The sequence below is a fragment of the Gymnogyps californianus genome, chromosome 5, assembly GCF_018139145.2.
Source record: "Gymnogyps californianus isolate 813 chromosome 5, ASM1813914v2, whole genome shotgun sequence".
In the NCBI taxonomy this organism is placed as follows: domain Eukaryota; kingdom Metazoa; phylum Chordata; class Aves; order Accipitriformes; family Cathartidae; genus Gymnogyps; species Gymnogyps californianus.
Window position 1 is genome coordinate 65,210,327 of NC_059475.1, and position 25,940 is coordinate 65,236,266.

Genomic DNA, 25,940 nt, shown 5'->3' on the forward strand with positions numbered 1-25,940 from the left:
CCACCAGCCCCGGCCGCCGCGGCGCTCCCGCCGGGGCCGCCTCGGGGCCGTGGAGCGCGGGGCAGGCCGCGGCGGGGGGAGCGGTACGAAGAAGGGCTGCCCGCCCCTACCCGGCGGGGAAAAAGGGTGGAAGGGGTGGCGGGAGGCGGGGAGGAGGCCGGCGCTGCGCTGCCGTGGGGCAGGCGCTGGCTTCGGGCAGCGGGGGCGGCTCCCGCTGCGTCGCGGCCCTGATAAAGGGGCGCCGCGGGCCGCGGGCGGTGGCGGGCGGCCATGGCGTGGGGCTGCGCGCTCTGCCTGGCGCTGGCGGGCGGCGCCCTCCTGGCCCTGCTGGTGCAGCTGCTCCGCTGGCTGCGGGCCGACGGCGACCTCACGCTGCTGTGGGCCGAGTGGCGGGGGAAGAAGCCAGGTAAAAGCCGCCCGCCAGCAGCCGCCGACCGCCGGGAGGGGGGTGGCGGGGGCTCCGGTGCGGGACGCGGTGTCGCCGGGGAGCGGGTTTGGGGCGCTCCGTGAGGGGAAAGGCGATGGCGGCGTGTGGGGAGGAAGAGGGGTCCCCAGGGACGGGGCTGAAGTCGCCTCAGCTCGGTGGAACCAACCCTCGGCAGCTGCCCCACGGGCTCGTCCATGAAAACAACCCTAAAAGCATAATTTTCCTGCCCTTATCCGGCAAGGCGTGTGGTGCCCCTCATGCCAATAAAGTAGCTCTCTAAAAGCAACTTCGCAGCAACGGTGAGCTCCAGCAGATCTGTGGCGAGGGCTGGCTCGTTTGGCCCAAAAATAGTTGTTTTGCACTGTTTCTGGGCAGATACTCGGTTCTGGCATCGGCAGGAGGAGTGGCTGAGGCTGCCTGGTGAGCGTGTGGTTCAGGGACAGTGTCGAAGGAAGGCTCAGTAAGAAAAGAGGATGCTTGGTGCATGTGGCCAGGATGAGTTGCTGCGTAGTCTGTTTAGCTTCTTTTTCAGTTTCTTCTGACATATTCAGGCAGATCTGAGTTTCACAGTAGTGCTGAAAGTGTTTAAAATGAAGTAAACAAGAATATTAATGTTCGGATTAAATGGATTTCCTCTTCTGAGAATTGTGCCCTGAAGGGCATAAGGGAACAGCACCGCACGATTGCTGTCTGTGGTTTTACACCACTTTTCTGTAAGGTGCTGCTTTTGACAGCTGTGGGTACAAAAGTTCAATAAAATGCCGTTAGACAGGGATTTGCAGTTCTTGCTTGTGTTGATCTTTCTAATCTGACTGTAATTCTGCCTACTTCTGGACAAAGATCTTTAAAAGTCATAGATTTTGTTTGCTTAATAGAGGCTTTCGATCAGAAAAGCCACAAATTTCTGAATATCCCTCCTCAGCTTAGCCAGCAGTGGCGATCGGAGCTGCTGTGAGCTGCTGGATGCAGGTGGTTGAGGTGAAAGCGGGGAGCTGGTGCCGTCAGTGACCACGCAACAGCCTCTTCTTGCATCTGACCTGTCGGGGGAAGAAGCTGATCTGAAAGAAAATGGGACAAGGGACACTATAAGCCTGTCCCATGTGGGAAATGAAACTGGATGTTGGGTTGAGATAGGGAGACAGGACTGCATCGAATGAAGGCGGATCAGGAATGTGTGCCTGGGGGGAAGAGTGGAGTAAGGGTTTGGGCTTGAGACCATGATTCGGTAGGGGATGGTGGTGTGGGTGAAGGTCAGCATTAGGAAGGGCTTGAGAGAAGAGTAGGACAAACTTGTTGAGACATCTCTGTCTTCCGCTTTCAGTAGAAGCTTACTGCAAAAGTGCTAGTCCATATAGTGGAGAAGAGAACAGAAAAGCATGCACAAATAATGAAGCTCTAAGAAATACTAAATTTAAATCTGTGTGAGCAATCTTCTGTAACTCTGGATATGCAGCCCAAAGTTTTATAGTAACTCCATCAGGTAGTTCCCTTACTATAAGAAAACTACAAAAAAGCTTTGTGTGTGGACTTCGCAAAGATCACGGAAAGACTCAGGGCAGAGAAACAACATAAATCTTGACTGATACAAACAGAATTGAACCTTTGTCCTGAGGGTTCTATGTGCAATGCACATCAAGATGTAGGAGCTCTCAGGTAGACATAGTGTTATTTGAATGTAGCCTTCAGTCTTATTGGAAGCGTGGAAACCTTTTATCTAGTCTCTGAAAGTTCCCATGTAAAGAGAAAAGTAGTCATTTTCTGATGTAGTTGTTTCAACATGTAGTGTAAGAAGAATCAGGCAGAATTTTGTCAACATAAGCTCCCTTGCTCTGCAAAGAGGTGAGCTGTGTTTTGCCCCACCCCATCTCCCAGCCTCAGTGCTTGTAATTAACTAAAATATGTAGCTGAAACGGTAGCATTTAAGTGGCATTTTGCTGATACTTCAGCCATATACATGTGGGATGGTGGTGCCACAGTGCTGATCCTAACTGTTCAGGTAGGAAAACAGAAGGGACAAACACTAGAAAAGACGTTTCTTTAAATATGTTCTCCCTTTTCTCTTCCTCCTCCCCATATTGTGCATGTAATGTAGCATGCCTAGGTAAGTAATGTGTGGATCCCATGGAAAAAACCCTTGATTTTTATGTAAAGCTGTAATTAGAGCTGTCACTCTTGCAGTCATTATATTGTGTTATCACTTGTACAACATTATTATGGATGTCCAAGTTTTTGGAGATAAAATACTTACCAGAAAGCAGATTGATCTCATATGTTTCTTTCTCTTGTGCTGTAAACTGTAATTACAAAGAAAGGCCTTAATGTAGGTAAGACCAGTTCCATTTCAATGATTCAGTTCTGTAGGGAGAATTCACTTCTGGATTTTGTCATTGGCAGGTGCTGGATTGCTTCCCGTCTTCTAAATATTTGTGTGGTCGGGAGACAAGGGTTACTGGGTGCTGGATGACTTTCCTTATGTGTTCTGTTTCATTAGCTGAACAGCAGTCACTCTAAACGGTGTGCTTGTTACAGGCAGCGTCATATTATCAAGCTAAGGAGGATCCTTTTACGTATGAAAGCCTATGTATCTGAAAGCCTACTCTTAAAGCTGGGAATAATGGTATGATTCTGTAGGGCTGTGGGGAGGATGTGCTGCCTTAAACCTCTCCAGCCCAAATGGTTTTTTTATGAATGAAATGACATGGCAACCTTGTGCTATAGGAGCTATAAAATGTTAGGAAAAAACCTAAATAGAGCTACAAAAGCACTTTTTGGATTGCCTGCAGTACTACTGTTCAGCCTCTCATTTGTTATGCCTTGTAACACAGTAGTTAATGGTTAGTAATAGTATAATCTGTTTTTATTGTTTGATTTGTCATGGTTAATTTTTAAAGTTATTTCCGGTAACAACAGGACATTTATTCTAGAACAAGCTGGTGGTTTGATACTTGTTCTACAACAGCATTTGAGCTGGGTGTTCCATTATGTTAACTCCCAGTAGCTCAGTGCTTGGTAACTATCAGCACTGGGGAATCAGTGGAAAACTTTCCTTATCTCAGTTAATTATTCTGTCCACAGAACAAGATCCTGAATAACTGCAGTGAAGCTGCCCAAGACAGGTTGGGAACAGGGAAACTGAGTGGTGGGAGGAAGTGGATTTGTTTTCAGTAGCAAGAGGAGATGAGTGTGGTAAGCAGGGTTCAAAGTATGTCCGTGTGTTGTTTTGTTCATGTAGTGTTTGTCTACATGGGTTTTCTGCCAAAAAAAAAAAAAGTAATAGGAGAGATGAACCCCCATGTTTCTTGTGGTTAATTCAATGAATTGGCAAAGTATTGGAATAAAACTATAGGAAAAGAGTGTGAATAAGCTTTACAGACAGCAGCCACTTGGTATAATTATTAATACAGTGGTTATTCCTACAACTTCAGCAACACCTCTTTCCACCTCCCATAAGGTTCATAACCTTAGAATACAACTCTCCTGTGGAAAGTGACTGTTGTTGCTGTTGTTACTGTTTTTAAAAGCAAACAAAAAACCCCAAACAACCCAAAGCTTGGTTTTAGGAGGGATTTTTCTTTGGCTAAAATAGTCAGCTTAAAAAAAAGACAAATACTCCTCACTGCCAGTCCCACAAACTCAAGCTGAGCTCTGATAGTCAGTCTTGAGTGCTCTCTGCTCTTGTCAGAAAGGTAGAAGGTTTTGGTGCTGATCTCTTCATGGGATTTATGTCATTAAGACTCTGAAAGTGGAAATTTGAAACACAGTGTGGTGTAGAGAGAACCAGGAACTAATTACTGGAGTAAGCAGGAAGTAAAAGCAGTCTTAGCCACTGGCTGCAGTGAAAAAGAAGTACTTTTGCTAAATTAAATGAGTTGTTAAGTTTCGGTGAGCCGAAAAATGCTATTCTGGCCTTCTTCAGAATAGAACTGGCTTTAAGTCTCGGGAGCTGCATTTGGCTCTGCTGTTTGAGTTATACCATGAAATCTTTCTTGGTTGGCTAGACGTTGTTGGAATACTCTTCTGTACAAACTTGAGAAGTAGAAGGAAGAGGTCCTGTCAGCAGTGCTCTGAGTACTTGAGTCAGATTTTCACCAAGACTAATATTCACTAAGACTAATCTTGAAGAACACATACGAGTGTTAGGCAATGATACAGTCTGGAAAGTTCTCTGGTATTAGTGATCATTCATCCTTAAATCATGTTCTAGAATTAAATGGATGATTTTCATCCATCTGTTGTATTTGATGATTTTGGATATATGTCTGGAAAGCTAAGCTTTTTCCCAGTACCCAGGTGTATCATGGAGTGGGGATGATTGCAAACAAGGGGGAACAGGCGTATAAGCAGAGGAGTAAAAGGAGTAAGATGCTATTATTTTTACTACAGGTTAAAAAAACATGCCTGGGCAGGAACTATGAGTACACGGGAAATTCACATGTGAGCTTACACCTTGGGAACTCTGTGTACTGTACTCCGGCCAATGCAGGAATTAACCTGCATCAGATACAAACCAGAGTGGATGAACACCCATTTGGTCTGTTATGATTAGCTGTCTTTGTTCAGAGAATTTTCTTCTTTCGACAATTACTTAGGAACATTTTTGAGGTAGAACATTATTGGGAAAGGTTTGCTTAGGCTTTTGTTTGGATTTGCAATACAGTAACTGTTTCTTGTCATTTCCAAGAATTCTCTTTTCCCTTTTCCTCTGAAGCTCCTTTTGATGAGGTTAGTGGAAATGCTCTGTGTGGATGGCTTGCAGAAATGCAATCAAATTTCTTCCATCAGGTAGATAATCAGTGTTTATTCAGATTAGCCTTGGAAGAACAAAGTTCAAGTGGCAACAGAACAGCTATGAAAGATTTCACAACTGCATGTGACCAAAAAATAAAGAAGTCAGGATTTTGTAATAGCCAAAAAAATTGAGCATATTTCTTAAAAACAGTATCAGATTATACCCCTGCAGTGACTTAAATGCTTATCCTAGCATTGGCAATGTGTGAACTACTGTCTTGATTCTTTTGATAGAAAATGAACTGCGTGGCAAGGTTGTCTGGGTGACAGGAGCTTCAAGTGGAATTGGAGAAGAATTGGCTTACCAGCTGTCAAAGATAGGAGCCTTGCTTGCCATCTCAGCAAGAAGAGAGGATGAGCTGGAAAGAGTGAAAAAGAAATGCCTTCGTAAGTACAACTTGGTACATCATGTGAGCAGTTCCACTCTTGCTGTGATGGAGTTGCCACAGAAATACTAAGCCACATATCACAGGAATAAATTTCATGATGGAAGTAAACTTTATACATAGCTTCACCATATGTTTGAAGCTGGTATTTTCTTTTCGTGAGTGAGAAGCCTTTGTATAGACTTGCATTATGAGTTCCTTCATAAGCCAGTGTTACCTAACAATCTCATTATCAATTGCAAGTGGTCTTGTAAGCTACTAGATTAAGAAAAGGAATAAATACTGTGGAGAATGGAGGGGTATCATCCTATCAAGAACCAAACCACGTAGCTGCATGCTACTAAGAAGTCATCTTCATTCAGGTTTGTGCATGTTACAGGCAGACTGACAACTGACTTTCCTCTTTGGAAAAGGAATGAATAGAAATGTTCAGAAAAAGTTGTTCTGAGCAAGTGCAAGAAAGAGGATCTCCTGTAGATCAAGAGGAACAAATGTGAAGCGGAATGTTTAACTATTCCAGTTATCTTTCATAAACCTGCTGAGTCAGTAGTCTGGCTTCATTCCTCCTATTTCTCTTTTTCCATCCTGTTTTCTGGCTTGACAGGAAGTGGGATAGACAATTAAATCATGTTGATAAATAGAAGTTTTGAACATGATTAACATTATGTCTTTTTCAGACTATATATCCTCTGTAGTTCAGTACACAGTATTTTATACTGAATATATTATAACACTGACAGTTCGTTCCTGATAATATTGACAGAATGTCCACAGTTTACTTGCAATGAGTGCTGGTGAATAATGAAACGTTTGTCTTGGGTTAGCACCTAAACATTTCTGGAAATCTAAATGTTGCAGCGGGCTACTATGAAAATCTGTCAAGGAGCTTCAAAAATGCACAACTCCTTATTTGTATTTTCTGATGCTTAAAAAAACCAGTCACTTAAATAGATACCTTCAAAAGGAAGCAAGGGACATGAGATGACAGTGTGGTTAAGTGGTAATCATGGCAAAATTCCAGTGCTATATGACGCAATGTTTAGCGGTCAGTAAAAGTGTGCAACTACATTTGCATCTGTGGCCGTTTGTTGTCATTGCTGAACTGATAACACTAGATAGGCTGGCAGGAGCCATAATCCTGGATATCCATTTTCAGGCAACACTTGTATGAGAGTGCCATGTGCTAAGGAATATTCAGAAAGATTATTTCAATCGATGTGAACAAAGAGTACAGATTTATGAAAGATAATTTCTGCCTCTGCCAACTTGAAGTAACCCTGTGAATATCTTAGCTGTGGTATATACTAGCTTTAAAGTCTTATGTAGCCATGTGTTTTGCAAATTCACGCTACTGAACTTTATTTTAACTATAGGTCAGATTAGTAGGAATATTGGAAACTCTTTAGGAACATAGTTAATCCATATTTTCTATAGCCAGCCTTTAAGTAGTGGAAGAGAGTAATTGGGCCTCCTTCCCCTCTGATCCCTCTTTTCTCAAGGCTATATAAACCCAGCTTTCCACCCCTTTCCTTGATTATCATGTGTGCTAGACCCCCTAACCATCTTAGTGGGCCTATGCTACACTATCTCCAGTTTATCGGCATTTGTCTTGAACTAGGGGGGTCCAAAATTGGACACAGTACTCTAGATGCAGTTTTTAAGTGCAGGCACTTAAAAGTTACTTCCCTCAGTCTGTTCTTGCTAGTGTAGCCCACTAGCATTTGTAATTGCCAGAGCTCATTGCTGACTTACATTCAACTTGCTGTTGTCCTTCCATCAGGACCTCAGGTCTTGTTCGGAGAGCTGATACCTAGCCATTTGGATGTTGGCCGGCAGTAATGCATGGCATTATTCTGTCCCAGGTGTGAAATTTTGCATTTGACTTTGTTGAGCTTAATGAGGTTTGTCAGACCGTTCTTACACCTTGTTAAGATGCCTCTGAATGGCAGTCCTCCCCTCCAGCATAGTAACTGTTCCTTTGAACTGGATGTTAACTCAAAATTTGCTGAAAACCTGTGTTGTCCCATCATCTGAGTCATTAATGAAGATATTAAAAGATATTGATCATGGAGGGATACCACTTATAACTGGCCACCAGTTAGACTTTGAAAGGTTGGTTGCTATTCTTTGGGCCAGGTGATCCAGCTTGTTTTTCACTTGCATTGTAATCCACTTATCTAGACCCCTCGTATTTCCCCAATGTAGCTTCAAGGATACTATGGAAGACAACATAGCAAGCAACATAGTCAAGGTAAACAACATCCACTGCTCTCCCCTTGTCCACAGAGCCAGTCATCTCATCACAAAAAGCAATTAAGTTGGTCAGGCAGTGTACGTCCATGCTAAATCTATGGTGGCTTTTCCCAGTCACCTTCTTGTCCTTCATGTACTTGGAAATTGCTTTCATGAGGAATTGCCACGTAATTTTCCCAAGAACTGAGGTTAGGCTGTGTGACATTTGGTTTTCTCCAATCTTCAGGGAGCTACTCCACTTACCAAGTACCTTCCAAAGATGAGTGACATTGGTCAGGTCTTGTAAATCTTGGATGTATATATTGCTATGCTTATATGTGCAGTTTGTCTATAACTTGGTCTTCCTCTGATGTTGGTAGTATTTCTTTCCCCCAGAGTCTAGCCTCAGGAGTGTGGGAGACCTGAGAGGAGACCTTGCCAGTGAAGACTAAGGCAAAGGCGGCAATGAGTACCTCATGTTTTTCTGTGCCCTTTGTCACTTCGTCACCATCCTATTCAGCAGTGAGCTCACTCTGTCTTTGGTCTTCCTTTTGTTGGTCCTGTACCTCTGAAGCCCTGGTTGCATTTCACATTCCTCACCAGTTTCAACTCCGTCTGAGTGTTGATCTTCCTGATTCCATCCCTGCATGCTTGGGCAGCGGGTCTGCGTGCTTCCTGGGTGGCTTGTCCCTGCTTCCACCTGCATGTTTTCTTTTTGCAATTGAGTTCAAGAGTATTCTGTAAGGTTTGAGTAGCGTGGGATGGATGAAGATTGAGCTACAACATGTAACATCAGCTTGAATTTGGCTGAATTATATGGCATAATTGGAGCTAATAGGCTTTAACATGCCAGCTGTAGGTGCTATACACAGCAGCGACTTAACTAGATAATTTTCATATTAATGTCAGAAGCAAGCACATTTATCGTGTTCAGAATTCAGAGACACCACCCTATGATGCATGTTTATGCATTCTACACTGCTTAAAAGCTGAAGGAGAGAGAGAAAAGGAAAGTACCATAAAAGCTATGGTAATACCTGTTGAGTCATGCATATGCCAACTCAACACTTTTCTGCAGGAGGGAGGGAAAACAACTTGTATAACTTCATGGTTCCTGCAGGTGGCTTCTGTATTTCCCCCAGCCACTCTCTGCAACGAGTTGAATTTCACCAGTAATTTTGGAGGCTGTTTTCTCTCAAAAGCCCTAAAAGCGGAAAAAAAAGGTAGATGGGGGTTGTGTTTCTTGGTTTGACAAAGCTCAAATATGATTTAAATATAGATAGGCCAAATGAATAACAGACAATCTAAGTTCTAGAATTATACAGTAATTGAGGTTGGAATGGGCCTCAGGAGGTCATGTTCAGCCTCTGCTAAAAGCTGATGTTCTGTTAAAGGGCATTATACAAGATAGAAATAAAAGATGGAAGAGGAAATGCTGAAGAGCTGGAAAATAAAGGGTCTATGCTGAGTAATAGTGTTTATCGTGTTACCAGAAACTGCTATCTTGGATTAACATGTATTGAAAAGAGTTGTTGATCTGAAATCCCCTAGGGGAAGGAGGTGTACACTTGATGTCATAACAAAATATTATTCTAAGTCAGTGTTACTTACGCAGCTGTCTTTCAAAAAACAAGTTGGCTTTGGGTGATTGTAACCATGTTTTAGTTAAAAAGTAACTAGAACTTAATGAACCATCAACTGGGAAGAGGGAGCCCATGATTGCTTGATAGGAAAATGTCAGCCAGAAGACCTACTGCTTGCTTTGATCCTGACCAGAAGCCATGTAGTGTAAAGCTGCTATGTAAGGAGACTTTAAAGGACCTCCAGAAAATGCTGTGCACTAGAAGCGCACAGTTTCACAGCTATGTGAAAGTGGCCTTTGTTCTGGGTAGACTGAGCTTTGAGCGCTCAGTTTCAGATACGTTGCATCTGAAAGCTGGTGGCCACATGCAATTCACTTTGCAGCTGGAGACGCTTCACTAAAGGATGTTAACTAACGTGTGTTAGCATTTGTGTAAAACGATGAACTCTAAACTAAGGTCTCCCACTTGGGAGCATGTGTTTTTCTGGGTTATCATAATTGTTCCCTTAAGAACATCAGTTTGGTAGCAGGCAAAAAAGGAAGTGGAATATTAGGGGTTATTAGTAAAAGGAACGGAGAACATCATTCTGACAATGTATAAATTGGGACATGTACATGCCTTCAACACTGTGCACAGTTCTGGTCATCTGCCAGAAAAACAATGGGATGAGTGAACGGTTAGAAGAACTTTAGAAAAAGGGTAACAAGAATGTTTGAAGTTTTGTAAAAGCTGTCGATGAGGAGTGACTAGAGCAAGGATTCCTCACCCTAGAAAAGAAGTAAGGAAGCTGATAGAGATGTACCGTCTGAGTACTTTGGGGAGCGGGAATCAGACTGGACTACGTATTGCTCCAAAACAAGAACTAGGTTTCTGGTTTGATATTTCCTCAAGTCAAAAGTTTCTTACATCATATAAAAGAGCACTTCCTTCCTTATCAGCAGTCTGTGTCTCTTCCTCTGCTTTTTTCTTTCCGCTCTGTGTAGCTTTCTTGGCTGGGTTGACCGTGTGGTCTTGTTAATCCATGGCAGAAACACCCCACATCCCAGTAGTTTTCAACTGGGTAAATCTCCTTGAGGGAGCATGAGGTAGAGGTGTGTCTCTGAGAGGGTATTTTAAACTACATGGATTTTACTGCTGTGTTTCTGAAAGAAATGGAGGGGAAAATGCACATGGAGGGGTTGGAGGGAGCAATAATTGGAAATACTGGTAGCTTTAAACCAGACAGATGGGTTTATTTTAACCAATAGCCTAAATACTAGTGACCTTTGAACAGAGGCAACTTATGGATTTAAGTAACCTCCTTACTTGTACATCACTGTAAAGACAAAGTTCAACCTTACCTGTATATGCAAGAAGTAGTAATTAAAATATCAGAGCCTTAGGCCCTCTAAAGAGAGCAGCTGGTTGAAGGGGAGCAGGTACACTTAGTTGTGGCTAGGAATCAATTTAGAAACAAAAATAGCGCTATCAAACTAATATAAACAAAGTAAAGAAATCATGTTATATGTAGTTAAAAAAGCCTGAAAAGATTAACGTTGAAGATTTTATTTTTGTGAGCCATCTGCCTCAAAACCCCAGGGTAACAAATCACTGCTCAAGAAATACTTTCTATGGAAAAGGTCAGTTGTTCTGAAGAGACAGTGGTAGAAATACTCAACATGAAGGCTTGAACTTGATGACAGCTGACTTTTATTTCAGGAGATGGATATATTAAAAGCTGTCAGTTAAACAAAAACCTTGTCCTTCTACCTCCTCCAATAATGCTCCAATAATCTAGCTTCTCCAGACTTTGCCTCATAGCTACTCATGTATATATGTTGTGTTTTGGGTCTAAATTGTACTAGTCCTATTGTCAGGAATAAACATGCTTGACCAGTTAACATACAGGCAAAGTGTCAAGGCTGCCAGTACGCTGCGCTTCTGAGTGGCTCGGTGAAAAATTTCAGTATCAAATAATCCTGTTGCATGTTACTCCTAACTATTGCAATTTATTTGGAGAATTGAATTGTCTATATTGTGCTACACAAGCCTGTTTAATAAAGTCAAGCTTTTCACAAGCTGTTGTGGTTTGACCCCAGCCAGCAGGTAAGCACCACGCATCTGCTCACCCCTCCCCTCTCCCAGTGGGATGGGGAGGAGGATTGGGAAAAAAAAGGTAAAACTTGTGGGTTGAGATAAGAACAGCTTGATAACTAAAGTAAAATAAAATATAATACTAACAATAATAATAAAAAAAATAATAGTAATGAAAAGGAACAACAACAACAAAAAAACCCACCCAAGAAAAGACAAGTGATGCACAATGCAATTGCTCACCACCCGCTGACCGATGCCCGAGCAGTGATCTGCCCCTCCCGGCCAACTCCCCCAGTTTATATACTGGGCATGATGTTCCATGGTATGGAATATCCCTTTGGCTAGTTCGGGTCAGCTGCCCCGGCTCTGCTCCCTCCCAGCTTCTTGCACACCTGCTTGCTGGCAGAGCACGGGAAACTTAAAAAGTCCTTAAGATAAGAGCTACTTAGCAACAACTAAAACATCAGAGTGTTATCAACATTATTCTCACACTAAATCCAAAACACAGCACTGTACCAGCTACTAAGAAGAAAATTAACTCTATCCCAGCCGAAACCAGGACACAAGCAAAAACATAATGATAAGAAAAGAAAGACCTGGTAGGAACAGATTAAGAATGGATTCTATGTGGAGATCAAAATGAAAACAAAGCAAGCATTTTATTTCCAACTTGATGTTGTGGTTTCTTAGTGTCTTTTTAGTGAAAATGTGGTGTTTAAAAGCAGTTTACATTTCTCACAATTGCTATGTCAGCAATCTTATTGGTTCCCATTCACTTTATGGTTGTTTTTAGAGATTAGCAACTTGAGTGACAAAGATATCCTTGTTCTGCGTCTTGACTTGACTGATAGAAGCTCTCATGAAGCTGCAACCAACAGTGTTCTTAAGCATTTTGGCAAGGTAAGGTGTGCTTCTGGGGTTAAACTTCTTTTTCTTATCTATCTCCTATCCCTGCATTTTTGTTTGCATTTCACTTTTATTGTATCGTATGGTAAATTCACCAGTTTCTACACCTTTCTTAAGTTTCAATATTAAACTTGCGAAAAAGTACCTGAATTTTCATCCCTTCTGTTGCTTGCTTCTGGGTTTCAGCAGGCTTTACAGAGATGCAGCAATGAACAAATAATCACTGGTCATTACCAAGAACGGAAAATTCACTTGCTTGGTGTCACTGAATTTCTGGACCAACTGGAACAATCCTCACCTGTACATTTAGGGCTTAAAATTGTGTATGAAAGTCAGAACGTTTATTTTGTAGTTTCAGTAATGCATGTAACTTGGGTTCAGAGCCATATGGGACAAAACCGGACACCAGGCACAACTGTTTTCCTTGTTTTGTGCATAGTTTTCTGGATTGCTCGTCCAGAGTATGGCATTAAGGAAATAGCAGTCAGGTGTAACTAATGTTAAGTACAACATGCAAAGCTTCAAGCTAGGCCTTTAGTCCATCGATATTTGGTTTCATAGTGAAATTATTGGTAACAGATTTGTTTCTTCTGTTCTTTACTCTAGTTGTTTTCTGGTTTTGCACAAAACGTATTTTCAGAGGTCACCTTGCAGGACCTGAGCGTTAAGTGTTACTTGCTACAGTGCAGTAGGGTTAAAAAATGTTGTGTGGAAAACAACTTTCCAGCTGCCAGTGTTCCTGTACTAGGAGTTAACCTTGTTTGGCATCAAACACCGCATTCCGGTTTTGTTGACTCAGCTCAGAATTGGCTAGCCCTCAATTCAAAGGGGAAGTCTAGTGGGTGAGAGCAACTACTGAAACTTCTTCAGCAGCTGATACATCTTACTTGTGTATGGCAGAGACAACACTAGAGGGAAGAGAATAGTCACTTAACAATTGCCTGAGGAAGTGCCAATATGTGTGTTATATGAATTTATCATTGTGTCTTTCCTGAGATTGATGTTTTGGTCAACAATGGTGGACGTTCCCAACGCTCTCTGTTTGTGGATACAAACCTGGATGTCTACAGTGCCATAATGGAACTCAACTACCTAGGTACAATCTCTTTAACAAAACATGTCCTGAATCACATGATCCAAAGGAAAAAAGGAAAGATCGTTACTGTGAGCAGTGTGATGGGTATCATGGGAGCTCCTCTTGCCTCTGGGTACTGTGCCAGCAAGCACGCTCTGCAGGTAAGTTAAATTTCTGAGATAATTAAGTCTTGTTGTGTAATAGACCAGCATCAGTTAGGACTGGAGCAGAGGACTTCATTCTATGCAGAAAACACAAGTCTCACCTGAAATTGCACACAGCACATGTAGCTTTCTCAGGTTTTGAAAGTCCTTTAAAATTAATTTGCTCTGAAATGTGATATATCTCAGCTCCCAGTGTAGATTTGTTTTCCTGACTAAAATTCAAATGCCATCTTAGTTGGTCCTAACCACTACGTAGTTAAATTCCAATGTGAAACACAAGACCTTTGCCTCTGGCCTTCAGATGAAGGAATACATAAATCAGAGGATTATTCTGTTGCATGTAGAAGCCCTAATGTTCTCATCTTAATTCAGTTAGGGAGGAAAAGTCCCTGGTGAGAGTTTTAAGACTACAGGAAATCTTTAGGACAGTAAAGTGTGACAGCAGTGAGTGGTAAAGCAGACTACTCAGCGAAATGAGAATTCCTGATCTAGCTGGGAACATCTGAACGAATCTTCCCAACAGTTCTGAACTTTGCTGTGGTGTGAAGAACTGGCAGCTCATAGTGTCTTAGGAAGTTATCTTTTGCATAACACTTAACTTTCAATATTGCTTGGAAAGAGTTTTTGAAAGTAGTCTCACTTGTGTAGAAAAACATAAAAGAAGAGCTCAGAAAAGTATCTGGGGAAAAAAGAAAGCCTGTATCATTGAGGAATCATTTGTTTAACTAGCAAATTGATTTAGACATATTTGTCTTTCACCACTGTTTGACTTCCTGCTAATGTACATTTTGATCTCGGTAAAATAAACTTCAGCTGTGCTCAGTGATGATTTAAAAAACTGGCACCTTCTTACTCCCTGCTGGATTTAAGCACATAAACAGAGTAAATAACTTTGCTTAAGCTATGGGATCAATATCTTTTTGACAATTTGACTAACAACAACAAAAATGTAACAAGTGGCTGACACTGCAAAGCCACTAGACACTTGAAAGAATGAAGATGTAGAAGACAGTGACAGGCCTCTGCTAATAAAAAGTTTTCAGTTAGTGACGGGGAGAGATCTGCTGCTCTTCATTTGAGTGGCAGCGATGAAATTGCGCATTAGAGGCCAGCTTGTCGTTTAAGTCTAGTAGATTTAAATTAGAAGAATGCAATGAGCAGAAGCATGAATTCTCTTTATGCTCCTTAAGTGTTCTTTCAGTTGAATTATCTTTTGGGTGTGGTGTTGTTAGTCTAAGCAGGGCTAATTAGTTGCAGAGCACAAGGAATTCATGTGTTGCTTTAAAAATTCTCAGAACTCTGAATCTCACGTTAAGATCAAGAACATGGAAGAAGCTTTAAAGAGATAGTTTACTAAAATTTCTGGATTAATTAAAAATAAGCTAACTGAACTGCTTATATCTTTGTTAGCTTCTACCTCTGCTCAATAACCAGGCCAGACTCCAAACCTCCTTTCTTGTTTCTTTCACAGTAATTCTGCAAATACTAATTGCAGGTGTTAAAACATGTGATTTGCAATATAGATTTTGAAAAGACTCTGAGAGTCTTTTACCAGTCTGGAGTTATGGATAGATGTGGGCATGAAACCCCCAAAAACTAGAAAAGCTTTTTTGAAATGTCAGACCTCAGCGGTACAGTTCAGGTAAAGGAAGTCTGTAGGAATGGCCGTCCTCTACAGATAGCCCCGTAGCCCATCTCTGATGATGACCAAGAAGAAATGGCTAGAGAGAGGGTAGGGGAAAAATAAGACGAAGCATAAAGTGATGCTTTTCCTCTTGTGTTTTTCCCAGCGTGTATCAACCTGTATTCTAAGATCTTCTTGAAATGAAGATTGCATTTTGGCCACCAGTTATTAAATATGTGAGCCTATCTGACATGAATACATCTATTACGGTTTTGGGGTTTTTTTAAATTCATGCCTTGGAGTCTACCACAGCTGACACAGTTAATGCTGCAATCTTAATTATGCCTTTTTTGAAAAAGTCCTTCCTTTTGTTCTGGTGGCTGGGTTTTTTTGTTTGTTTGTTGGTTTTTGTTTTTTTTTTTTTTAATTTCTTTTAAATGGCAGTTGGAGGAGGAAGGAAGGAATTCTGCTAAGAATTAAAATTTGTTCTTGAAACAATCATGCTTGGATTCATTCAAATTGAAATTCTTTTATAACAATGTTCTACTGATGAAATTACCCTTTATTTCAGTTCTGGGAGTGCTGTAAGAGCAGGAGTCAAGTCCACAGGAGTCTGCATCTGACTGATACAGTTTCTCTCCTAGTGTGATGATGCTCATGGAGATCATGTGCCATTCATCTAGCTGTAATTCATATAATGGGTGGCATGTGGAGTGGATTGGAAATGGTGGCCTTCAAAATGTTCCTTAATCAGGAACTTGTCCAATAAGCACATGGACTGCACTGAGCAGCAACCACTACCCCCTTTGTTCAGTCTCTGGTCATTAGGGAAATTTCTAAATGTTTCTGTCATAGCAGAAGTCAGTTCAGCCTTGCCTTCTTCAGCATCTTCTAGGATTTGGTCCCTAAGCTGGAAAGGCCAGCTTAAAGCAGCTCCTGTTCCACACACCCTGGGTCTGTATGTTAGAGCTGGCTTCAGTCTGGACTTGGTGGAAACACTCAGATTCTTCCTCTTGCACTTGAGTTCCTCTGCTGCTCCCAAATCTGGGTCTGCCCCTGCCTGAATTTAAAGAAAAGAGAGCACTTTCTTTTCTTAGGAATTTTAAGCTTCTCTTCTGGGAGGAAGTGGAGGAATTTCATACCACCTACCTTTAGATATCTAAGATAAGTGCTGGAATTAGAGAACCTGTATATACTGTAGATAGAGCCTCCAGGGAAGACTGAGAGTATGTGAGATTCTGGTCTTCAAGAGGCTCGGCTGAGTGCGTATGAGCCAGGATTTCAGCTGAGCAAGTGTCCTGGCCATCCTGGATTCCCGGTGAAGACTACACCTCTTCCATGGCGTAAAAACTTGGCAGTGCGGCACAGGGGAAGGAGGGGCCACACAAACCCTTTGAAATGGAGGAGGATAGCAGAATGGCCACAGAGCAGAAACAGGAGCTTGCTGTGATCTCTGGCTACGTGCATTTCATGTTCACAGCCTGTGCAACCCATTAATGAAATAGCACTGACTTTGACAGTGTCTGAAGTTGCCTACAGAGCTGGCTACTGCTGTGTGCCTTTGTGTGGCTACTCAGGACTGCGGGCAGGTGCCCATTTACAGGTAGAACTTGGATCCCAGAAGCCTCCCAGCATTTGAGCAGGTGTAGGTGCTTTGTCACAAGTGACTGAGCAATGTTTCTGGCTTCCTTTCTATCACCCCCCCCTCCACCTTCTTGACTCCTGGAAGTACATCTCGAGTTTGTCTCCTTCAGGCAAAATGGGAGTCAATTCTGTTCCTCACCATCCCAAATCGACAGGGAGAGATAAGGGAGTGTGGGCTGGGAGAGCTCTCGCTTAGTCCTGCTCACGCAGTTCAGTGTTGATGGAAGAACTCACGATTGCCCAAAGGAGGAAAGATATAGCTGCGTAGGCTGCCGTTAAGGCTGTGTTTCTAGGAGAGCCTGGGCTTCCCGTCATTGCTGTGGTGAACAGGATACAAAGCACTCGTGAACAAGGAGCAGTACCACGTCTTCCCCTCACCCGAGTGGCCATGCTCATGACACACGCTGCCTCCTTCTCCTCTTTGGGGTCTGGTGTCTTTTTACTTGTTACTTGTTCCTCAGCTGGACTGATGGCACAGCTTTTGTGACAGGACTGCACAACTTGGGGGTTAAGGGGCTTTTCTGAGATAAGTGGGCTCAGGACCCCTTGGGGAAAGAAGGGGATGTGGAAAGTGCAGGTCGGGGCTGTAGCATTAGCCTAGAGTGGCGGATAAAGCACAGCTGCATTGGTGCCACACCTGAAGGTGTGCACCAGGGGTGGAGGAGGCTCCTCTCAGGGTAGGAGGTAATCGAGGGGAGGGCCTGGGTTTTTACTCCAAAACAACTGGGTGGTTGGCAGATCTGAGATTCTGATGTGTCCAGAAGCAGACTTCTGGGCATATAAGTGTCGTTAATGTTAGAACTTAGTCCTCTAGAACTTACGCATCTCCAGGCTTTGATAACATGCTGTGAAGATCTGATACTAGATATGGGGCCTGCAGGTACTTTAAATACATGGTCAGCGTTTTTACAGAAGCTAACTGCAAAGCGTGTATGCAATCTATAAGCTGGAAATTAGTCACCATCAATTGGGAAATTAGAGCCCACGTTCTTGGTCATAGGCGTGCACCAGTGTGCAACTCATTGCCTAGCTTTAGTGGATTGCCCCAGCTTACTACTTGTGGGTCATCACAGGAGCATATCTGACTGATTTTAGCCCTGTGTTGCAAGTTAGTGAAGAGCTCTGGGTCAGCCAGCCCTCTTCCCAAGCTGGATGGGGGTACGAATTACCAATTTTTACTACAGTGGGAGAAGTTTATCAGCCTGTGCTCACTCTCTGTCTCTGTTGTGACACAAAATTATGTGTTAGAATAAATACAGGGAACTGTTATTAACCAACTCAAAGATAAGACATGATGTGGTGTTTGCTAAATCATAGCTCTACAGTGCTTGACCAGCGACTTTGGTAGGAAGCACCTTCCTGAATTGGTCATGTTCCCCATTAATAGTTGCTGTCTCAATGTGAATTGCTACAGAGATTAAGAAAACTTGTATCCCGTTAGCTTAAAGAAAAGAAATACTTGCAGCTTTTGTAATTATAGTTTAACTTTGATGCACTGGTAGTATATTCCTGAGCTGAAATAAGATTTATATCTATGTGGATGCAAATTTCAAACTCTGCAGTGAATTCAGTGGTGCAGAATTACCCCCTAAAATATCGGGGTGCACCTTTGACTTAATATGCTGAAAAGTTTTCTTCCTTCTCCTATATAAAACTAGTGCCACTTACTCAATAGAAACAATTTAAAATCTTTAATCTCACCACAAAGAGCAATTCACCTGCAAAAGATAATTTCCACAATATTGCAGTTCTTACGATTGGTGGCACTTCCACTACCAAAACAGTGAGGCTCGTCCTCAGTACAGGGACAGCAGAATCTGGATGTCATTTAGAGAAATTACTGTGTATTTGAGAAGTCAAGGATAGATTTCCTCAGTGATTTATATATGAATGTCTGTAATTGCAGATAAAATTTTAAATTAGCCATTGAACATGAAAAGTCAAAGAAAGTAGTAGGAACTGCTTTTAGTGGAATACCATTGTCTTTACAGCGTAGAATTAGTATGAAAATATGTAGTCAGTTAAACCTCGCTACATGCAGAAACATGGCAAAGGAAGATTACATTATAGTCTTTTCTTCTAGGGTTTTTTTAATTCTCTTCGGACTGAGCTGACTGACTACCCTGAGATAAGTATTATCAACATATGCCCGGGACCTGTACAGTCTAAGATTATACAAAATGTCTTTACGGAGAATCTTGCAAAGGTAAGGACTCAATTCTGTTGCGGTAAATCGAACTTTTACTGCAGGCCCAGGGATCCTTTCGTGGTTTTCTTTTCTTTTTCTCCTCCTAGCAAACACTAACCTCATCTTCTTACCAAGAAATGCTTTGATTGGTGCAGAACTATGTATAGTCTTCTAATTCTTTGTGGTATCAAGTCCATATCAAATGAAAATAAAGTTTGAGAATTGTTATGCCTTCTCTCTTCCAACACATACAACCCAAGTCTAGTAAAATTTACTGTACAGCCACCCTGCTGCAGTTTTGGGGGAAAGGCCAGGATTTTCTGGACACAGTTCTGCATGCAGAATACTGTCCTTTCTGCACAGGTAGCTTTTTGTTTGCCCTAATCACGATGTCCCCTGTTCGGTTGACGCTGTTGTTGGCAAAGCCACTAGAGTCAGCTGATGCAAGGCATGCATTCTTTTCCTGTTAGTGATTGTTGAAGGAGAAAAAGCAAAACCTTCCAACTGCACAATTGCTTTTAATAAAGGCTGGCTAACAAAGTAGCTGACAAAAATTGCTACTACGATACATCAAAATGTAATCTGTCCTAAATTCAATCAATTTAAAGCTCAGGATAACCCGCCAGTGTGTGGGAGGGGGAATCTCCCATTGTTGAGTTGAGTTCTGAAAGGATTTTTGGCTTGCAAAACTTCATACTTCCGTGAAAGAAAAGATGTACTTTTTGAGCAATCTGGAAAGCTTGCAAAACAAATTCCTCAGATTTCAGCGTGGCAAAAGACCTAGGAGGAAGACTGAATCTAGACCAGAATTGCTTTTGCTCTGGGAAATAGAAGAACAGATTGATAGAGCAGTCTGTTATTGCTGGAGTGAAATGTATATAAATTCACAGGGCCGTGGCTTACGTTCACAAAGTGATACATGTGGACAAGATCTCAAGTAAGACACCCCTGCCACTGAAGACGCCTGTTGCTTTTCTCTTGTTGGAGATGACTGCCCACAGAGCGGAGCTGGCAGGAACATTTAAGTTAATGGGGAACGTGGCCTCATCTACTAACTTGGTTACTGAGTAACTTGTAGCATATAATGGGTAGGCAGCTGGGAACAGGAAAGTTCCCATTTCTCAGAGCCCTCAGCTGCAGAAGGGGTAACCTGTTCTGATAGATCTGTTTCACGATAAAGTAGAAGCCACGCTGAAGCAGGACAGAGTTTGGAGATCCATTTTTTTTAACCTTTGACCCATCAATAGAGGCATTAATTAAAAGGATGCTTTATTTAAGCATGCGTGCTAAAGGAAGGTGGTAAGTGTTCCCACCCTGAAAACTAGAGGATAGTGAGGGATGGGTTCCCCAGCCCCAGTCTCTGCTGTACTGGCTGGGTTATTCTACTTGTGCACAGTGGAGAAACTGGGAGGAGTATGTCTGCTGCACAGAGCCTGGCCCTCTCTCTCCCTCTGTCGCTCACAAAGAGAAATCCAGTTCTAATCCCTCCTCGCTCGCTCTCCCCTCCAGTCCCTAGAGAGCAGCGGCGATCAGTCCCACAAGATGCCAACCGACCGCTGTGTCCGGCTCACCCTGGTGAGCACAGCCAACGACGTGAAGGAGGCTTGGATCAGTGACCACCCCTATCTGGCCGTTTGCTACCTCTGGCAGTATGCACCCACTTGGGCTTGGTGGCTGATGAACAGAATGGGCAAGAGGAGGATACAGAACTTTAAGAGCGGAGTGGTAAGTTTATTCCTCTCTCCTCTGCTTGCTTGCTTGCTTGCTTGCTTTTTTTTACCCTGCTGACAGACTCTTTAGCCACGGGAATGTTGGGATTGCGTTTTGGATCCGTTTCTTTTTCCCCTCCTCACTTCCCTAGCAGCTGATGCCAGGTCAGACTCCATCACTGCATGCCTGGTAGTCTAGAATTACTGCAGCGTGGCCACATCACAGAACAGTGACATCAGTACATCGTGTAGTGCCAAAGGTCTTGCTCTGATCTTCATTATGTGGGCTGCAAGTTCAGATCTCACCGTTAACACAGAGCTGAGCTAGAAGTCACTAGCATAAGTTATTTAATGCAACTTGGAATTAAGACTGTTGAAAATCTATCCCTTGGTTGTGTCTAGTTTTTATATCAGGCACATAATGTGAGCATCTCCCAGAAGTACGTTAAGCAATACTGCTGTCTCTCAGGCCTCTTCGCTCACATTTACGTCCCTGAAGACAGATGTGTAGTGCCGTGTTCTGTTCTTGCAATACTGCTTGGTAGATGGTGTTTTTCTTACTGTATTTTTGTTGAACTTGGTACAAAAAAACCACATCAAAGTACTCCAAAAGCAGGAAATGCAAAAGTAAGGGTGGCACACGCAACTTAAAACTTCCTACTTCCACACTGTAACTGCCCACTGTCACAAGCTGTTTCAAGCAAAATAACACTGGGCAAAGGACTTAAATAAGGGGGGGAAATAATCATTTAATGTACTCTCACCCCAGGACGCTGATGCCTCTTACTCAAGAAAGAAGAAGTAAGGACAAACGTGTACAAAATCCTGCTTGTGCTAAGGCTGAGTAACTTTTTTCATATTGCATGACTGCAAACAAAAGCTGTTTTTTATCTGTTGTACCTTTGTCATCATGTAACTTCACAAATCTATCAAGCTGTATACACTTGACTGAATAAAAATCTCTTTCTAAACATACCGGTTTCATGTCAAACTCCCATAGGCTGAAGCTTTAAGCTTACAAGAATTAAGACAGAAGAAGCCAGGCAGCATTATTTTGTTTTTTTCTGCTGCTGTGACATTGGCAAATACTTGGTGAGCAGGCTAAAAATTATATACCCGCAGGACCCTGTTTCCCTCACTTTCATTCCTAATGGACGTTGAGCAAAAAAACCCCCACAAGTAGAAGCTTGTGGTATAAAGGGTGAGGATATATAGTCTGTGTGTGTGAAGTGTTCCTTTGGGAAAAGGAGATTATATTGCATCGTTGCTGTACAGGTGGTCTGAGAGCAAAATGTATATTTAGGGCTAAATCTCTTAACTTCTGGCACAACATTTAGAAGTACTTAATCTTTAGGTCTCTTAGCACCACTGCAGAGTCCACAGTCCTCAGTCTTCTGGTTGGTTTGTAAAGTCTGAGGATTGGGCAGTGTATAGAGAAGCAGTGGGGAAGGGGGAGAGTGATGGTGTAATTGTAACCCCTGTCGTAGGCAGTACTCAGCCTTGCTCTGACCCTGGCACATGTTAAATGTATAGAGCATCAGGGAGAGAGGAGGAGGGGAAAGTTCCTGTAGCAGAACAGCCGCTAGCTACAAGAGGGGGCACAGTATTAACGAGAAAGCAGTTTCACAGCAGATGATTGCTTACAGCTAAGACACCCGTGCTAGTGTCAGAGCTGAATGAGGGCAGACATTGCATTACAGGCAATTTCAGCATGAAATAGAAGCTGAGTTCCCAGCTCAGTCAGAACCAGGCCCTTCCGTACAGAGCAGAGGCCAGTCTCAACAGCACTGGTGGTGTACTGGACAGCAACAGCCATGAGGAACGGAGGACTGTACTTTTTAAAACGTTTACCATCCCGTTGACACCCAATTCAACCATGGGCTAAAAGTACCTCTGTAGTGGTAACTCATCTGTACTTAGAGGCTTGGTGACCTTCCTGCTGTTGACAGAGTGCTTGGTAATGTTTGGATGTACCTCATGCCACACACTATCCAGGTAAGAAAAATTCTTACTTATATCATTGAGTGATAATAAAAGAATAACAACCCATTTATAAATTATTGAAACTTTCCAACCATAGCAAAGAATAAGCCCAGAGTGATGTTTTTAACATGACATTTAACAAAGACGGAAACTACTGTCTAGGAAAAAAAAAAAAAAGACTAATCAAATGACAAGCGTCTCGTCTCATGCTGTTCTGGAAGAACGGAAGGTTCATTTCACTTGCTAACACACCAGTTCCCATACTGTGGTTTGTGAAATGTGCTAAAGAGGCAGCAGTAAGTCTGCATGACAAAATGCAGCAACTCTTAATACAACACACATGCAGATGATGTTCACAGGATGCTTTAGCTTCCATCCTCTAATCCACAGAAGATTGGCAGTATTGTGCACAGCAGAAGGCTTGCTTTCAATTTACATACAGGTTTCTCTGCTTTTTCTCTACCAAAAAAGTGTAAGACTTTGTGCTCAAAGAGGAGTTCACTTCTCTTGCTTGAGCTAAGGACAGTTGCTGCTAGACATGTAAACACAGGCGCACCTTCACGGACTATGCTATTGCCACCACCAGCATGAGAAAGAACAGCATGGAAGGAGCGACATCTCTACAGATGACAGGGACCAGGTGGTGACAAAATTCCCTCTTTCAGAGAGGAAGCTGATGTTCAAGGAAAACGCTGAAAGCAGAAACTTTCCAAAAAGGACAAAGCATTTGCCATTTGAAAACTTCATTTCCCTGACACGTCATTCCATTAAACCGATTCCTGTTGCTTTATGGTACATGAATGGGACTGAGGCAGTCTCCAGGACTTAAATGTTTTTGGTAAAGGCTCAAAAAAGGGGTTGAAAATCCTCCAGTAAGGATTTAAAACTCTTTAAAACTGATCTCGTTAAATAAAGGTTCTCCAAAGCCACAATGAAGGTGTCTTATGCTTACCTTTGTGTGATGAATGTTGCACTCTGTAAAGCAAGTAGGTGTTGATAAGAATTCAGTAAAGCTGATGCACATACCTGGTTAGAAAACATAGAGCAGTTCTCAGTGGCCACATGGGAAAATGGCGGGGTGGCCTCTCGTAAGCTCAGTCCTAGATATTCAGTCCAGTGTTAGTATTCCATCGGTAATCTGAATAGCAGCATATATTATATGCTTACGAGAGCTGCAGACAAGACCAGGCTTGAAGGTGCTCTAAATTCCTGATAGAGAAATGCTCCAAAACAAACAGGACACAGTTCAAGAGCACGCAAACAAAACAACACACTTAACAGGGGCGCTCAACTGCACGACTTTGTGAGACAGAACAAGAGGCTGCAACTCGTGGTTCTGCCAAAAAAAGAATCTAAAGAGGGTTACAGAAAATGGTAACGTGAATCGGGGTCATACTGTTGCAAAACATACTGGAATGCACAAACTGGCTCAGTATATTAACGAATAAGGGGCTGTAGGACATGCTGCCTGCGATCGCAGGGGACAGGATGTTACAGTGCGTTCGAGCCCAGCTCCACATTCCTGTGCACAAACAGGAACTCTGCACATCGCTAATTCTGTTCCTCCAGCTGGTACCCATCGGGATCTCTGCTGGAACACCAGGGCCAGTTACCAGCAACACTTTTCAAGAAGGCTGGGTCCCAGATGGAGAGAACCAGAAGAAAGCCAGAGAAAAGGATCACAGCTCTCTTCAGTTTGTTCTCAACTAGTTTATTCAGTTTACAGAAGACAAAGAATGAGGGCAGAAATTACAGCCATCTTCAAATAAAAGACTGCTGCTGCTGAAAAAAAAAAAGGTAATTGAATTTTCTGTGACCATACAGAAGACAAGTAGTAAGAAGCTTACAATGAGGCAGGGAGGTTTAATTAGATTTAGGAAAAAAACCCAACTTCCCAACTGCTGCAAGAACCGCAAAGAACTGGAGCAAACTACTTGACAAGTTCATGATACTCCTGGTATTGAAAGTTTTAAATCAGATTAAACATTTGCCAGGAGTAGTTCTGTTTGGGAGGGAGCTGAAGTAGGTGCTCTCTAAAAGCCCTTCCAGATCTGTTCCTGTGATTCTGTACTTCCAGGTACAGTTCATGGCCAAGCAAGGTCATTTTAGGTCATCAGCACTTTGTTATTTAGGCTCCCGCACACCGAACCACCGCCTTCTAAAAAGCGCTTCCATTAACGTTCTGTGTGAATTTCATCCTGTACGTTAGAGGGTTATACCATGGTGTTTGACAGGTGTTTCCTTACCACTTCTGAATTCCACTACAAAGTTTGCATATTTCTTTAAAATCATTTATGACCACTGGTCAAAAGAAACAGTTAATAGCCAAGTACACAGTAAACAGTCCTGTGACAAATCTTATCTGATACAAAAAGGTCTTAGAGGTGAGGAGTAAAAGTAATAAACATGCTCCAAATTATACAACACTGGGTGTTCTAAACCAGTACTAATTCAGTTACGGAGCAGATCTGATTTAAATTGATTCTACAGATTAAAGAAAGACAATTACCTACACCCTGCTCGGCATATGCCAGCAGTAACTACACTGTAACTGCTGATCTACAGAGAAAACACATTTATGTGCTAATGACTGGTGGCAAGGAACAGGATAAACAAGCCAGCGGAGAGATGACCCAGACTTGTTTTCAAGGAGACCTGTGATATTACAAACCAATTGCCAAATTCTGTTCTAACCTGTGGTAAGGTTAAAAAAAATAAATTACTTCTGGCACAGACAGCTGGCTTTCTGCCCCCCCGCCATCATCAAGCTCTCACTGTATTTGTGGAAGACTGGTTAGTGATGTGGACATGGGTTGCAAACAACAACATACATGTGTATATATATATATATAAAAAAATATATGGATATTGGAAGAAGGAGATCAAATTAATCCATTTGGACTTAAATTCCTTCTCTCCCCTTACTTCTTTCATCAGTAGGTCACACAGGTTACTGATGTGTCAGAATGCACACTGTTTTATATAAATTCTCTTTGCCCCCAAAACAAGTACTTTGGTAAAAATCTCCCTTACAACTTACTTTGTTAAAGCATAGCTGATAACTTACTACAACTAAGGAAGATCAGCGAAAGTCATCTATTACAACAAATGCTAAAACTGAACTCAGTCCAATACAAAATGGCCAGAGTAAAAAA

General features: G+C 42.3%; 1 protein-coding gene across 1 annotated transcript; it reads left to right on the plus strand.

The window, feature by feature from the left end:
- Positions 1-270: 270 nt before the first annotated feature.
- Positions 271-21,775, plus strand: DHRS7 (dehydrogenase/reductase 7). Its single transcript, XM_050898178.1, has 7 exons — positions 271-406; positions 5,450-5,602; positions 12,286-12,392; positions 13,395-13,634; positions 18,989-19,111; positions 20,603-20,818; positions 21,572-21,775. The coding sequence occupies exons 1-7, from the start codon at positions 271-273 to the stop codon at positions 21,605-21,607; spliced, it is 1,011 nt and encodes a 336-aa protein (XP_050754135.1). The 3' UTR covers positions 21,608-21,775.
- Positions 21,776-25,940: the final 4,165 nt, after the last annotated feature.